This window comes from Gymnoscopelus microlampas, assembly GCF_963454915.1.
Source record: "Gymnoscopelus microlampas genome assembly, chromosome: 4".
NCBI lineage: Eukaryota > Metazoa > Chordata > Actinopteri > Myctophiformes > Myctophidae > Gymnoscopelus > Gymnoscopelus microlampas.
In genome coordinates this window covers 57,118,770-57,131,785 of record NC_139941.1, presented here as the reverse complement: position 1 = coordinate 57,131,785, position 13,016 = coordinate 57,118,770, and the positions used below count along the sequence as shown (strand labels likewise).

Below are 13,016 nucleotides of genomic sequence, written 5' to 3'. Positions count from 1 at the left end.
TCTGTGGACAAGTGATGATGATGAAGATGATGAAGCTTGTGGATGTATTTATTTGGTAGTTGTTGATGATCAGGACACACGGTTGGCAAAAACAAAACCTTGAAATATGTATTTTAAATTATATCATTTATTTCTAAATGCTTTATTGTGTCAGACATGTCTCCTCTTTCTCCCTGGGATCTGCACCCCTGACCATGAATGGTTTGAAGTTTAGCCGTTAGATTGTGGGTTTCATTTGCTTGGTTTGAATATCAATAAAAGAAGGAGAAACATTGTGTCACATTGTGTTACTTTGACTTCCACAAGGTCACACCAAACCCACTATTTACAATTTACAATACTTCTACTTTCTACTTTTACTCCACTACATCTCAGAGGCAAATATTATACTTTTACTCCACTACAATTATTTGAAAACTTTAGTTACTAGTTACTTTTCAGATATACATTATGACATTATGAATATTAAATAAACGTTGCTTTTTTCCTTTTGGTTAAGATCTACACGGCCCCGTTTACAAACATATCTCTGTCCACACAGCAACGTATTAAGACGGTAAAAACACAGCTGTCATCACAAGACTGTCTATTAACAGCGCTCAACAACTGCAGTCTGGTGATGACAGACACATATATCTTATTAAAGATTTATCTTTGTCATTTTGAAAAGAAAATAATGATCATTTCTTAAAATATACAGTAGCGCCCGGTCTGTGCTCTTCTATGGATTTCTCAATAAAATGATACATTGAGCAGTGAGCACATCCAGAAACAGGGCATCATGTTTTTCGATAAATAAGTGTTTTAATCCCGTCTGTGGTCGATTCTGTCCCAATGGTCAGTAGTGACGAAGCACATCCAGAATTACACTAAATGTAAACAGGAAGTAAACGAGGGGGGGGGGGGGACACACAGACGGGATTAAAACACTGCTTTATCGAAAAATATGGATTATTACATTGCACTAGAACCCTGTAGAGTGAGTTAACATTTGGGGCAAGAGGGTAAGCACCTTTTATTTTGCATTTATACATGTTTGGACACCCTACGGGCTAGGGGCTGAAAGTCCAGTTGGAAATGGGAGGATAGAAGCTACAACTCTCGTAGATTGAAAATGTCAGAATCATAAAATATGTCTATGAGAGTCTAACTGTATAGATGGTTTACAGACAAACTACCACAGGCTAGTCTACTTCAGAACGACCAGTAGACTGAAAGAACGAGCCCAATCGATGATGGTCTTGAAGGGCGGATCCAAACCCAGGCGCTGGATTCCAGCGCCGCTTCCTATTGCTTCACCAATCTATGGATTGGTGAATCCATAGATTGGATTCATAGATGGATCCGCTCTAGCCCCACCCAGGCATCAGCAACTTGCTCCATTGGCTGATTGATCCCAGTCCAGCCAATGAAGACGCGCAGATTACGCAAGGGGACAGGTCTGGAGGTGAGGTCAGTTGCAGTTCACCTGTCATCCTGGCGGGACATCTGTCTGTCAGTGTTCTGTTGTGATTGTGACCTTGTTGTGATCATCATCACCATGGCGGATAACAGGAGGTTGTTTGACAGTGGAGCACAAAAAAGAAAAAAGAACATTGAAAAAGAAGAGCGTAAAAAGGAGACACTGAGCAAAATGAAGAAACTCACGGGATTCTTCAGACCAGTTACAGCGTCTGCTGCTAGCGCAGCTGTACCATCTGAAGCAGTGACACAACATGAGGCCCCAGACCCCAATAACTCTAGTGATGAGGAGGTAGAACTGCTGGGAACAACAAGTCCCAGTGCTCCCAATGAGCAGGTTGGTGCCTTGCATGGTTTGTTTTGGTCGGGTGTGGACACGGTGTGTGTGACTGAATGTGTGTGTGTGTGTGTGTGTGTGTGTGTGTGTGTGTGTGTGTGTGTGTGTGTGTGTGTGTGTGTGTGTGTGTGTGTGTGTGTGTGTGAATGAATGGGTAAATGTAGCTTAAATAATAATGCACATTAAAGCTCTTTGGATAAAAGCGCTATACTATATAAATGCCCCAATGATCATTTACCATTTAGGTGGGGGTGAACCTAGATAAAGGCAGAAACCTGCTGGAAGAGGCTTCTGAGCCAGGGCCCTCATATACCCAGTCACCACAGTCTGAAGCAGAGGGTCGGGCACCAGCAGCAGCGCAAGAAGTTACACTGCCTGTTGCGGCGGCCCAGCCGGCCCAAACAACGGAGGATTCCTACAACAGTTATCCTGCTGGTTGGGGTAAAGTTGATGACAGAGTTCAATCATACTGGATAAAGATGGGGCCCGAGTCATGTCAAAATAAGGCGGTGGATATAAGGAGCAAAAGAGATTTTTCTCAAAATCTTTTTTCAAACGTGAGCTCCAAAACGGCGAGCTGGTGTCCAGAGAATGGCTTCTTTATTCCCCGTCCACTGGTTCAATTTATTGTTTTGCTTGCCGACTGTTTTGTGATGATGGAAATGGACAATGCCCGTTTAAAACCGGCTGGAGTGACTGGAAACGTGCCTCGGAAAAATGACCCAAACATGAGAACAGTGACAGCCACAGGAAGGCCATGTTAACATACATTAGACGTGCATCAGATATTGGAGTAATTGACACTGAACTGAGAAAACAGCTGGAGTCGCAGTATACATACTGGACAGATGTACTGAGGAGAGTAGTGCTAGTTGTCAGATTGTTGTAAGAGCGGGGAATGGCTTTCCGGGGCACAAGTGAAATAATTGGCAGACCTGACAATGGAAATGACTTGGGCATCCTTGAGGTAATAGGTGAGTTTGACCCATTTTTGAAGTCACACATAGAAAAATATGGTAATGCTGGATCAGGTACCCCCTCTTATCTTTCCTCCACCATATGTGAAGAACTTATTCAGCTGATGGGTGATCGGGTGCTGTCAGATATCATCAGTGAAGTTAAAATGGCCAAATACTTCTCAATTAGCCTTGATTCAACCCCTGATGTTTCACAATGTCTTCCTATACAAAGCCACACAGGGGAGGCTCTGTGTGAGTCCGTGATCACTGTTTTAGAGGAGATGGATATTGACATAGGCAATTGCAGGGGACAATGCTACGATAATGCTGCAAATATGTCAGGAGTTTATAAAGGTTTACAAGCTCGCATCAAAGAGATAAATCCACTAATTGAATGGGTCCCGTGCGCAGCGCACACACTGAATCTGGTTGGTGTCAGCAGCGTCAACTGCTGCTTAGAGACAGATGATTTTTTTCAACTTCTTTCAAAATGTGTTCAACTTCTGTTCCAAGTCAACAGCTAGAAGGACAGTTGTAACTGCAGGATTTACAGGCCAATGAAAACAAACGCATTGAAACACTGACATCTCTCTCTGACACCAGATGGGCTGCACACGCACAAGCCACACAGACACTGTGCAGAAATTATGCAAATATTCAAGACTCACTTAAGAGCATTGCTGATAACAACAAACAAAACGCTCCAACTCCAAAAGAAGCAATGTCACTTTACAAAACAATGAACAAACTGGAGGTTGCTTTTCTGTGTAATATGTGGAATTGTATTCTCCAGCGTTTTGGGACTACAAGTGAGGCTTTACAGGCTGTGCGTCTGGACCTGTGTAATGCAGTTGATTTAGTCCGATCGTTGAGGCTTGTGAGATAACTTTGATGTGTTTGAGGCCCAAGATAAAATGATGTCTCCAACAGTCTCAACACTTTACAAAGCAGACATAGATAGACAAAGAAAACGTACAGTTCAAGTGGATGAGTCCACAGCACATGAGGTTAACTTATCAGGCAGAGAAAAGTTCTCCTCTGGTGTATATGTGACTGTTATGGATAGGTTAATTGCAGAACTAGATCGCAGGTATAAGTCATATAATGACCTCAGCAACACTTTTGGCTTCCTGAACAATATCGCTGCTCTGTCTGCACAAGAGCTGTGCAATAAAGCAGCTGATCTCCAGAGGAGATATTCAACAGACTTGGAGTTAAACTTTGTGGAAGAGGTTGTCCAATACAAACAATACATCAGCAGTGATGATACTTCTTCTGCAATAGAGCTTTTCCAGTCTCTGAGGGAAAAAAAACTGTAGTCCTACTTCCCAAATGTGGACATTGCTTTTAGGCTTTACCTGACATTACCTGTGACTAATGCAAGTGGTGAGCGCAGTTTCTCTAAGCTGGCACTAATAAAGAATAGACTGAGATCCACAATGGGACAATACAGGCTAAACAGTCTGACTCTAATGTCATTCGAGAGTGACGTCCTCCGCAAATTGGATTTTGATTAAGGACTTTTCTGCCAATAAATCCAGAAGACACAACATCTAAAATGTAAGCATCATACAGAATACAGTTCATATTTCACAGATATCATGTTCATCATGTTGACTGTTTCTGTATTGCCTTTGTATGGGATATTATAGCTTACAGTTAACAATCCTTGGTCAGTGATGGTTTGTGTCCTGTATGCAAACAGAACAAAAGAGAATATACTGGATCACTACTTGTTAGGGTTGAAACACACAGCTTGCTTAAGTTTATACTGTATGGATCACTTGTTATTGTGTTTGTAACACAGCTTGCTTTTGCTTACACTTGCTTACACAGGGTCTGGATCACTAACTGTTATTGTGTTGTTGATATTAAGAAGCATAAAATAAAGCTTTCACATTGCACAGTGCATACTCTTTCTTTATTGCTCATCTCTGTTACAGTGATTTTTTTATCAGTGCACATTGTGAAAAAAGGTATTTGACCCTTCCCTTCACAGCTAATAGAGATTTATTTATTTTAAGAATCGGTTCAGAATTGAATGAGTATGTATGGCTATAGTTAAATGTGAAGCTCTTTCTGCTATAAATATGCATCCATATACTACTCCACTTCAAGGAGTACATTTTTTTGGACCGAAATAACCAAATTAAACCCGAAATAAAAAGAAAAACAACCCCGAAAAAACCTGACGAGTTGTGAGCTTGTAGATCTGCTATTCTCAAATAACAGATGTATACAGGTTTCATGTGGTCAAACTATATTCAAATAAACGGTTACACATAGTTCACTTTTTCTTTTCTTGTAGCAATTTTTAATTTACAGAACATTGTCAAATTGCATTACATTTAGTGCAAATAATAACACTTCCGATGTACAACATAGAAATATACAAAGTATGTCCATTCCTTTGACAAAATATCAAAATTAAAAAGGCTAAACGTTCATTCTTCTGCTGATTTTTAATTTCCTCTTTTAAACGATTCAACTTTATAACGTGGATTCTCTCCAAACACACCGACCCCCTCTAGGACCCAGAGGCACATCCACCGCTCAGGGATTCCCTCTGAAATCCCAACTTTAAACCGGGGGTTCTCAAGGTGCGTTCCGGGGACCCCCAGGGGTCCTTGAGAGGGTTCCAGGGGGGTTCCAAGCTAAATGATTGATAGGAACCAAATGGACCCTTACAGGTCTGTAACTCTGATGTTACAATGTTAGTGCACAATAGAGAGAGAGAGACAGAGACAGACAGACAGACAGACAGACAGACAGACAGACAGTAATCATAATGATGTCACCTGTTCTTCTATCTTATCCTGTCGGTCCAGAGCTGCTTCCACAGCATCGAAGAACTCATCCTCATTTATCAGACTGTTGGGTCCCTCCTGGAAGACAGACAGACAGGAAGGCAGACAGACAGACAGACAGGTGACCTGGTAGTCTGGTCCTCCGTACTGAGACTTCTTCATCTCATTCATGACTGATTTGTAGGAGTCTTACACTCGCCTACACACACACACACACACACACACACACACACACACACACACACACACACACACACACACACACACACACACACACACACACACACACACACACACACACACACACACACACACACACACACACACACACACACACACACAGTTGTCTTAGAACAGTGTCATTTTAGATTTCTTTGGACTATTCAAAAATAGCAGATCTGCTATTTTATGTCTGCTATTTTTTGAAAAATCAGGAAAATGTGTGCAAATCTATGAATATATATTCTACAAAATGTCTTCTAAAACCTAACCGTTTAGAACAAAAAACGTATGTTTTTATATCAGTGGTTCTCAACCTTTTTCATGTCAAGGACCCCCAGAATGATATGTATTAGGCCGTGGACCCCCAACTCAAAATATTTAGTTCCAGGGACCCCCATCTCAAAATATTTAGTTCCAGGGACCCCCAGAAGGACAGATTTGAGTAAAAAAGAAATTACATAAAAATATATATATATTCAAAGGATTATTTGTGAGGACAGAGTGGTGGAGCGGTTGGCCTCACAGGATCAGAATGACCTCAGTGTCATTTCAAAGCCACGGAATAATAGAGGATATGCGCATGCTTAAAGTGAATGGCACATCGTGTGGCAAAGCGACATGCAAAGTGAGTTTAACATTGTTTAATGTTGTTTAATGCAATCAGATATGACTTTTCTGTTTGGATGCATGGGCTGTCAAGGCCAGAAAGTATTTTTTTGACACTCAGTAGGCATTCCTGCATAATTTCCGGGTTTGATGATGATGTCACACGCATATCCTTTATATGCAGGTATAGAATAATATATATGCAAAGAATAATATGCAATACAGAATATAAGAATAGACAATTCATCAATGTGGATAAATGGCCTCATTGTTATCTTTATAGTTAACATTTTGTACAAAACCATTTATTCCTGAAATAGTGAACGAAGCGCCAGGATGAATAAACTTACATTTATGAATTAAATCCTGACCCGTCCCTCATGAGAGTGTGTCTGCTGCCTGTTCCTAAAACCACCTTATAGAGAGAGACCACTGGAGAGACAGACAGACAGACAGACAGACAGACAGACAGACAGACAGACATGACATGTCTGTGAGTTATGGCAGAATCACTATTTTGAGCTGTTTAACTGTGTGAAAAGCAGGTGGAAACAGTACTCACATTTCTTACTTAAGTAAAAGTATCAATACTGCAATATAGAAAAACTCTGTTACAAGTAAAAGTCCGGAATTCAAAATTGACTTGAGTAAAAGTACAAAGGTATTGGTGTCAGAATGTACTTTAAGTACAAAAAAAAGTACTAAGGTTAGGTTTAGACATAGTTTTACTGAGATTAAGGTTAGGAATAAGGTTAGGTTTAGACATAGTTTTACTGAGGTTAAGGTTAGGAATAAGGTTAGGTTTAGACATAGTTTTACTGAGGTTATGTTTAGAATAAGGTTAGGTTTAGACATAGTTTTACTGAGGTTAAGGTTAGGAATAAGGTTAGGTTTAGACATAGTTTTACTGAGATTAAGGTTAGGAATAAGGTTAGGTTTAGACATAGTTTTACTGAGGTTAAGGTTAGGAATAAGGTTAGGTTTAGACATAGTTTTACTGAGGTTAAGGTTAGGAATAAGGTTAGGTTTAGACATAGTTTTACTGAGGTTAAGGTTAGGAATAAGGTTAGGTTTAGACATAGTTTTACTGAGGTTAAGGTTAGGAATAAGGTTAGGTTTAGACATAGTTTTACTGAGGTTACGGTTAGGAATAAGGTTAGGTTTAGACATAGTTTTACTGAGGTTAAGGTTAGGAATAAGGTTAGGTTTAGACATAGTTTTACTGAGGTTAAGGTTAGGAATAAGGTTAGGTTTAGACATAGTTTTACTGAGGTTAAGGTTAGGAATAAGGTTAGGTTTAGACATAGTTTTACTGAGGTTAAGGTTAGGAATAAGGTTAGGTTTAGACATAGTTTTGCTGAGGTTAAGGTTAGGAATAAGGTTAGGTTTAGACATAGTTTTACTGAGGTTAAGGTTAGGAATAAGGTTAGGTTTAGACATAGTTTTACTGAGGTTATGGTTAGGAATAAGGTTAGGTTTAGACATAGTTTTACTGAGGTTACGGTTAGGAATAAGGTTAGGTTTAGACATAGTTTTACTGAGGTTAAGGTTAGGAATAAGGTTAGGTTTAGACATAGTTTTACTGAGGTTAAGGTTAGGAATAAGGTTAGGTTTAGACATAGTTTTACTGAGGTTAAGGTTAGGAATAAGGTTAGGTTAGACATAGTTTTACTGAGGTTACGTTTAGGAATAAGGTTAGGTTTAGACATAGTTTTACTGAGGTTAAGGTTAGGAATAAGGTTAGGTTTAGACATAGTTTTACTGAGGTTAAGGTTAGGAATAAGGTTAGGTTTAGACAGTCAGTGGTGGAAGAAGTACTCAGATATTTTACTGAAGTAAAAGTAGCAATACCATAATATAAAAATACTCTGTTACACGTAAAAGGCCTGTGTTCAAAATGTTACTTGAGTAAAAGTACAAAAGTATTGGCATCAAAATAAACTTAAAAGTACCAAAAGTAAAAGTACTAAAATGTTTGAAAATAGCAGATCTACAAGCTCACAACGCGTCGCATCGCGATGCGTTGTGAGCTTGTAGATCTGCTATTTTCAAATAGCCTAGGTACAGTATTAAATAGGGCTGAAGTAGTTAATGCATGTTTTATAATATAATAATGTATTTCTGCAAAGTAACTAGTAACTAAAGTTTTCAAATACGTTTAGAAATACTTGGTGGCGACCGTTCCGAGGTCACTGGATTTGACCCCGGGACGAGCGTGTTTTGGGAGCGAGAGTTCTTGTATTCGTCCTAAAAACTATATTAACAACAACAACAACAACAACAATATAATAACAATAACACACTGTACCTCCGGACATCTCCAGAGATGAAGGTGAAGGTAAGGGCGTGGCCACCAGGTGGGCGGAGCCACGGCTCCGGTTGGAGATCCGGTGATGTCTGAGGAACAACCCACTGGAGTGGAGTCTGAGCGCCCCTTCATCATCCTCATCATCATCCTCCTCCTCCTCAGAGCTCCTCAGATGCACACAGATGAAGATGCTTCTTTTACTAGAGCAGAAAAAACACATCAGTATCACCATTATTTATAACCTTTTCCTCCATTACCATTAAACATTAAACATTTAAATAAATAAATAAATAGCAAAAATAAGGCTTTTATATCCAATATTTTCTCCATGTTTGTTTGCCACCATCTGTAAAACAGAAAATAATTAATTTAAACACTTATGTTTTTATTTGACATTATTCTGGGTCTGTGCGATGCACATATCTCAATATGTATGCCAAATATCTCAATAGCTCTACAATATGTATAACAATATATTTAAATTCCAGACATCTTGTGTTGTTTATAGCAACTAAAGACAGTTGCTTCCTACTCAAACGTACTTCATCTGAACATGTTTAGTGCCAGGGAGCCCCATATACTACATTTGTGTTGTTACAATGTTTACAATATTACACATTTTATTTCAACATTTGTTTTGAAAACAGCAGATGTATACAGTGTGTAGGTTTAAATGTCTCATGTGGTCTATAAACTACATTAGTAACTTATTTTCATAGTCCTGGTTGGTTGCTTATTTGTCTCTCAGAATCACCACTGCTTGGTGGTGGAAAAAGTACTCCAATTGTTAGGGCACGGTCACACCACACTTTTATTTTACCTCTGGGGTGGAATCTGCCAAATGCTTTGTCAATGCAAATGAGTGGATTCATGGTCTTGCACATCTTTCACTAGAATCCACGCGTTTGCATTGAAAAAAAAGTGTGGTGTGACCGTGCCCTAACAAGTTAAAGTCCAGAATTCAAAGTGTACTTGAGTAAAAGTACAAAAGTATTGGTATCAAAATGTACTCAAAGTACCAAAAGTAGAAAGTACTCATTATGCAGAATGTCCCATTTCAATCTTTTGAAAATAGCAGATCTACAAGCTCACAATGCGTCTCGATATTTCAAATGGACGAAATGTATATAGGGGCTGAAGTGGTTAATGCATGTTTTGTAATCAAAATCTACATACTAACTAGTAACTACAAAGTTTTCAAATAATTGTCCTGGAGTAAAAGTACAATATTTGCCTCTAGATGTAATGGAGTAGAAGGTAAAGTACTGAAAATTGGAAATACTCAAGTAAAGTACAAATACCTCAAAATTGAACTTAAGTACACACTCGAGTAAATGTACTTAGTTACTTTACACCACTGTCTGGTTACTTATTTCTCTCACAGGATCACCACTGCTGCTTGTTGACTATATGGCTCTGACACATGACAGTCTTATCATGACAGTCATGAAGGAACTTCAACCTGGTTTTGTCTCTTTCTCCATTTACAACCCGTACATCTACATAAACGTTCACATTTACAATATAAAGTGCTGACCTCATGGCCACGGATGTTAACATTATGTACGGGCCCTCAGAAGTACCCGTATCTTCCGTATTGTTTAATAAAAAAGCATTTTAATCCGATTGGTGGCCATTTTCTCGATGTACTTTCAACAACGCGCACCTATCGGTTGGGAGGTGTACTGCACTCTGATAAATTATAACTCGATGAGAAAATGGCCACCGATCTGATTAAAATGCTTTTTATTGAACAATACTGAAGATACGGGTACTTATAAGGACCCGTACATAGTTGTAACATCCATGGCCATGAGGTAAACACTTTATATTAAAAATATGAACGTTTATGTAGATGTACGGACTGTTAATGGAGAAAGTACAAATACCAGGTTGAAATTCTGCCATGACGCTCGCGACAGACAAGCGTCACGTGACCCATGGCTACACTGCTTGTTGACATGTTTGTTTACCTTTGACTCCCAGAGGAAGAAAACAGCAGGAGGTGCGAGGAGGAGGAGGAGGAGGGGGAGGAGGAGGAGGAGGTGTTCATAAACAACACATTAAAGCTCTTCCTGTCGGCCAGCGCGTGCAGAGGGTTGATGTTTGATGAAGGAAACCTCTCACCAAGCGACACCAGAACCACCTCCACGGGCGCCGCCATCTTGAATGACGCAGAGCGTAAACGTACGTGCTGACGTCATGACGTATGATGATGAGGCAACGTATGTGAGAGAGAGCCGCCTGGTGGAAGAAAATACTAATTTTTTACTTACTACTCACTCGCTCGCTCGCACGCACGCACACGTGCGCACACGCACACACACGCACGCACGCACGCACGCACGCACGCACTCACGCACGCACGCACGCACGCACACACACACACACACACACACACACACACACACACACACATCCTGTGAGAGATCCTGTGACAAGAACTGTCTGTCTGTCTGTCTGTCTGTCTGTCTGTCTGTCTGTCTGTCTGTCTGTCTGTGTGTGTGTGTGTGTGTGTGTGTGTGTGTGTGTGTGTGTGTGTGTGTGTGTGTGTGTGTGTGCGTGTGCGTGTGCGTGTGCGTGTGTGTGTGTGTGTGTGTGTGCGTGTGTGTGTCTCTCTCTCTAACTGCTGCTGTTTAATAAAAGAGTGATCCTGATTGGCTGCTTAGTGAATCAGGAAGTGAAATTAAAGTTTAAGGAGTTTCCTAGCTGTCAGTAGTACACAAACACACACACGCACACACACACACACACACACACACACACACACACACACACACACACGATTTTTTAGACACAAAAACTATGGAACTCTGACAGGTATTATTTTACACTATGGAATTGGAAATAATAGAGCATATTCACATGGTGGACATTTTGTCATTTTGCATTGAAGAAACGGGGTGGCATTTCATTAACTTCATAATAAAATGGCCGCCGTGTGAATATGGTCTTCAGAGACCACACCCCCTTGTCACCCTGCATAATAATACATATGTGCAGAGTAGACCAGTGGAGTGGAGAGCATTTTATTTGGGTTTTCTCTTCTGAAGTGACCAGATATTTACGGGTCCATTTGGTTCCATTTGTACACTCTCAGAGTTATGGGGGTCCTTGCAAATAAAACATGTGAGAACCACTAGTAGGACTCCTAATGTGTCATATATAGTGTCGTAGTAAATCAGAGCCATACATATTCTGAAGAAAACCCAGAGACTTGACATTCAGTAATTGGGTCTTATGATTAAAATAAGAACATTATAATGGTGTGTAAATGAATAATTTGACACGGACACATTTGTCTTTGTACGGACATATTGATGACCCCTGGGTTAGACATAAGGTGCATAAGGTACAGTGTGTATATGAGGAGACATAAGGTGCATAAGGTACAGTATGTACATAAGGAGACATAAGGTTCATAAGCAGCAGCTATATACATGATTCTGTGCAATAATCCACACTGTCGTCTTTCTGGAAACAGATGATGCAACATCATATCTTTAATCTGATTGGCTGATTCTTCTAAACTATAAAACGAGTCCTCCTTCATTCTCTTTCAGACTCCAGAACTTCTCTTGAGGTAAACATGTGTTTATTCTGATCTGTTTATTCTGGTCTGTTAATTCTGATCTGTTTATTCTCCTCTATTAAATTCTGTTTAGTTTTGATCGGTGTTGATGAAGATTACAGCCACCCTCCTCATCCTCTCCTCTGTACTTCATGTCAAAGCGATCCCAGGAAGTAAGTACATTATATTTATGTTATTATATAATATATACATTTATATATACTGTTATTATATAAAACCAAATATGAACAATGCACAATACAAACAAATGACCTGTGACACACACACACACACACACACACACACACACACACACACACACACACACACACACACACACACACACAATTTTAGCCTCTGTCAGGAGGGGGGGGCAAGATTTTGTCACAAGCGGGGGTGGGGAGGGGATGGACACAAAAACTATGGAACGCTGACTGGTATTATTTTACACTATGGAACTGGAAATAATAGAGCATATTCACATGGCGGCCATTTTGTCATTTTGCATTGAAGAAACGGGGTGGCATTTCATTAACTTAATAATAAAATGGCCGCCGTGTGAATATGGTCTTCAGAGACCACACCCCCTTGTCACCCTGCATAATAATACATATGTGCAGAGTAGACCAGTGGAGTGGAGAGCATTTTATTTGGGTTTTCTCTTCTGAAGTGACCAGATATTTACGGGTCCATTTGGTTCCATTTGTACACTCTCAGAGTTATGGGGGTCCTTGCAAATAAAACA

At 39.9% G+C, this 13,016-nt stretch overlaps 3 protein-coding genes across 3 annotated transcripts in view; 1 reads left to right on the top strand and 2 right to left on the bottom strand.

Annotated features, from left to right (window-relative positions):
- Window positions 1-13,016, bottom strand: part of LOC311044154 (mediator of RNA polymerase II transcription subunit 27-like) — a gene marked incomplete at its 5' end in the record, with an annotated part of 192,628 nt that overhangs the window by 75,209 nt on the left and 104,403 nt on the right. The window lies entirely within an intron of this gene.
- The window catches only part of LOC311044507 (H-2 class II histocompatibility antigen, E-S beta chain-like), a 43,935-nt gene that overhangs the window by 16,912 nt on the left and 14,007 nt on the right, over window positions 1-13,016 (top strand). The gene's annotated exons all lie outside the window — the stretch shown is intronic.
- On the bottom strand, window positions 5,676-10,782 carry LOC311044517 (uncharacterized protein). The gene is made up of 4 exons (XM_084056159.1): window positions 10,674-10,782; window positions 8,701-8,900; window positions 6,743-6,824; window positions 5,676-5,763 (listed from the first exon to the last, which is right to left on the bottom strand). The coding sequence occupies exons 1-3, from the start codon at window positions 10,751-10,753 to the stop codon at window positions 6,745-6,747; spliced, it is 360 nt and encodes a 119-aa protein (XP_083912285.1). The 5' UTR covers window positions 10,754-10,782; the 3' UTR covers window positions 5,676-5,763; window positions 6,743-6,744.

Bases quoted from the DNA above. Each gene is read 5' to 3' on its own strand.
- LOC311044517 (XM_084056159.1), bottom strand. From the start codon at position 10,753: ATGAACACCTCCTCCTCCTCCTCCCCCTCCTCCTCCTCCTCCTCGCAC. The intron at 8,901-10,673 runs GTAAACAAACAT...TTTCTGCTCTAG, and splicing joins TCTTCCTCTGGGAGTCAAAG to TAAAAGAAGCATCTTCATCT. The intron at 6,825-8,700 runs GTACAGTGTGTT...CTGTCTCTCCAG, and splicing joins ATCTCTGGAGATGTCCGGAG to TGGTCTCTCTCTATAAGGTG.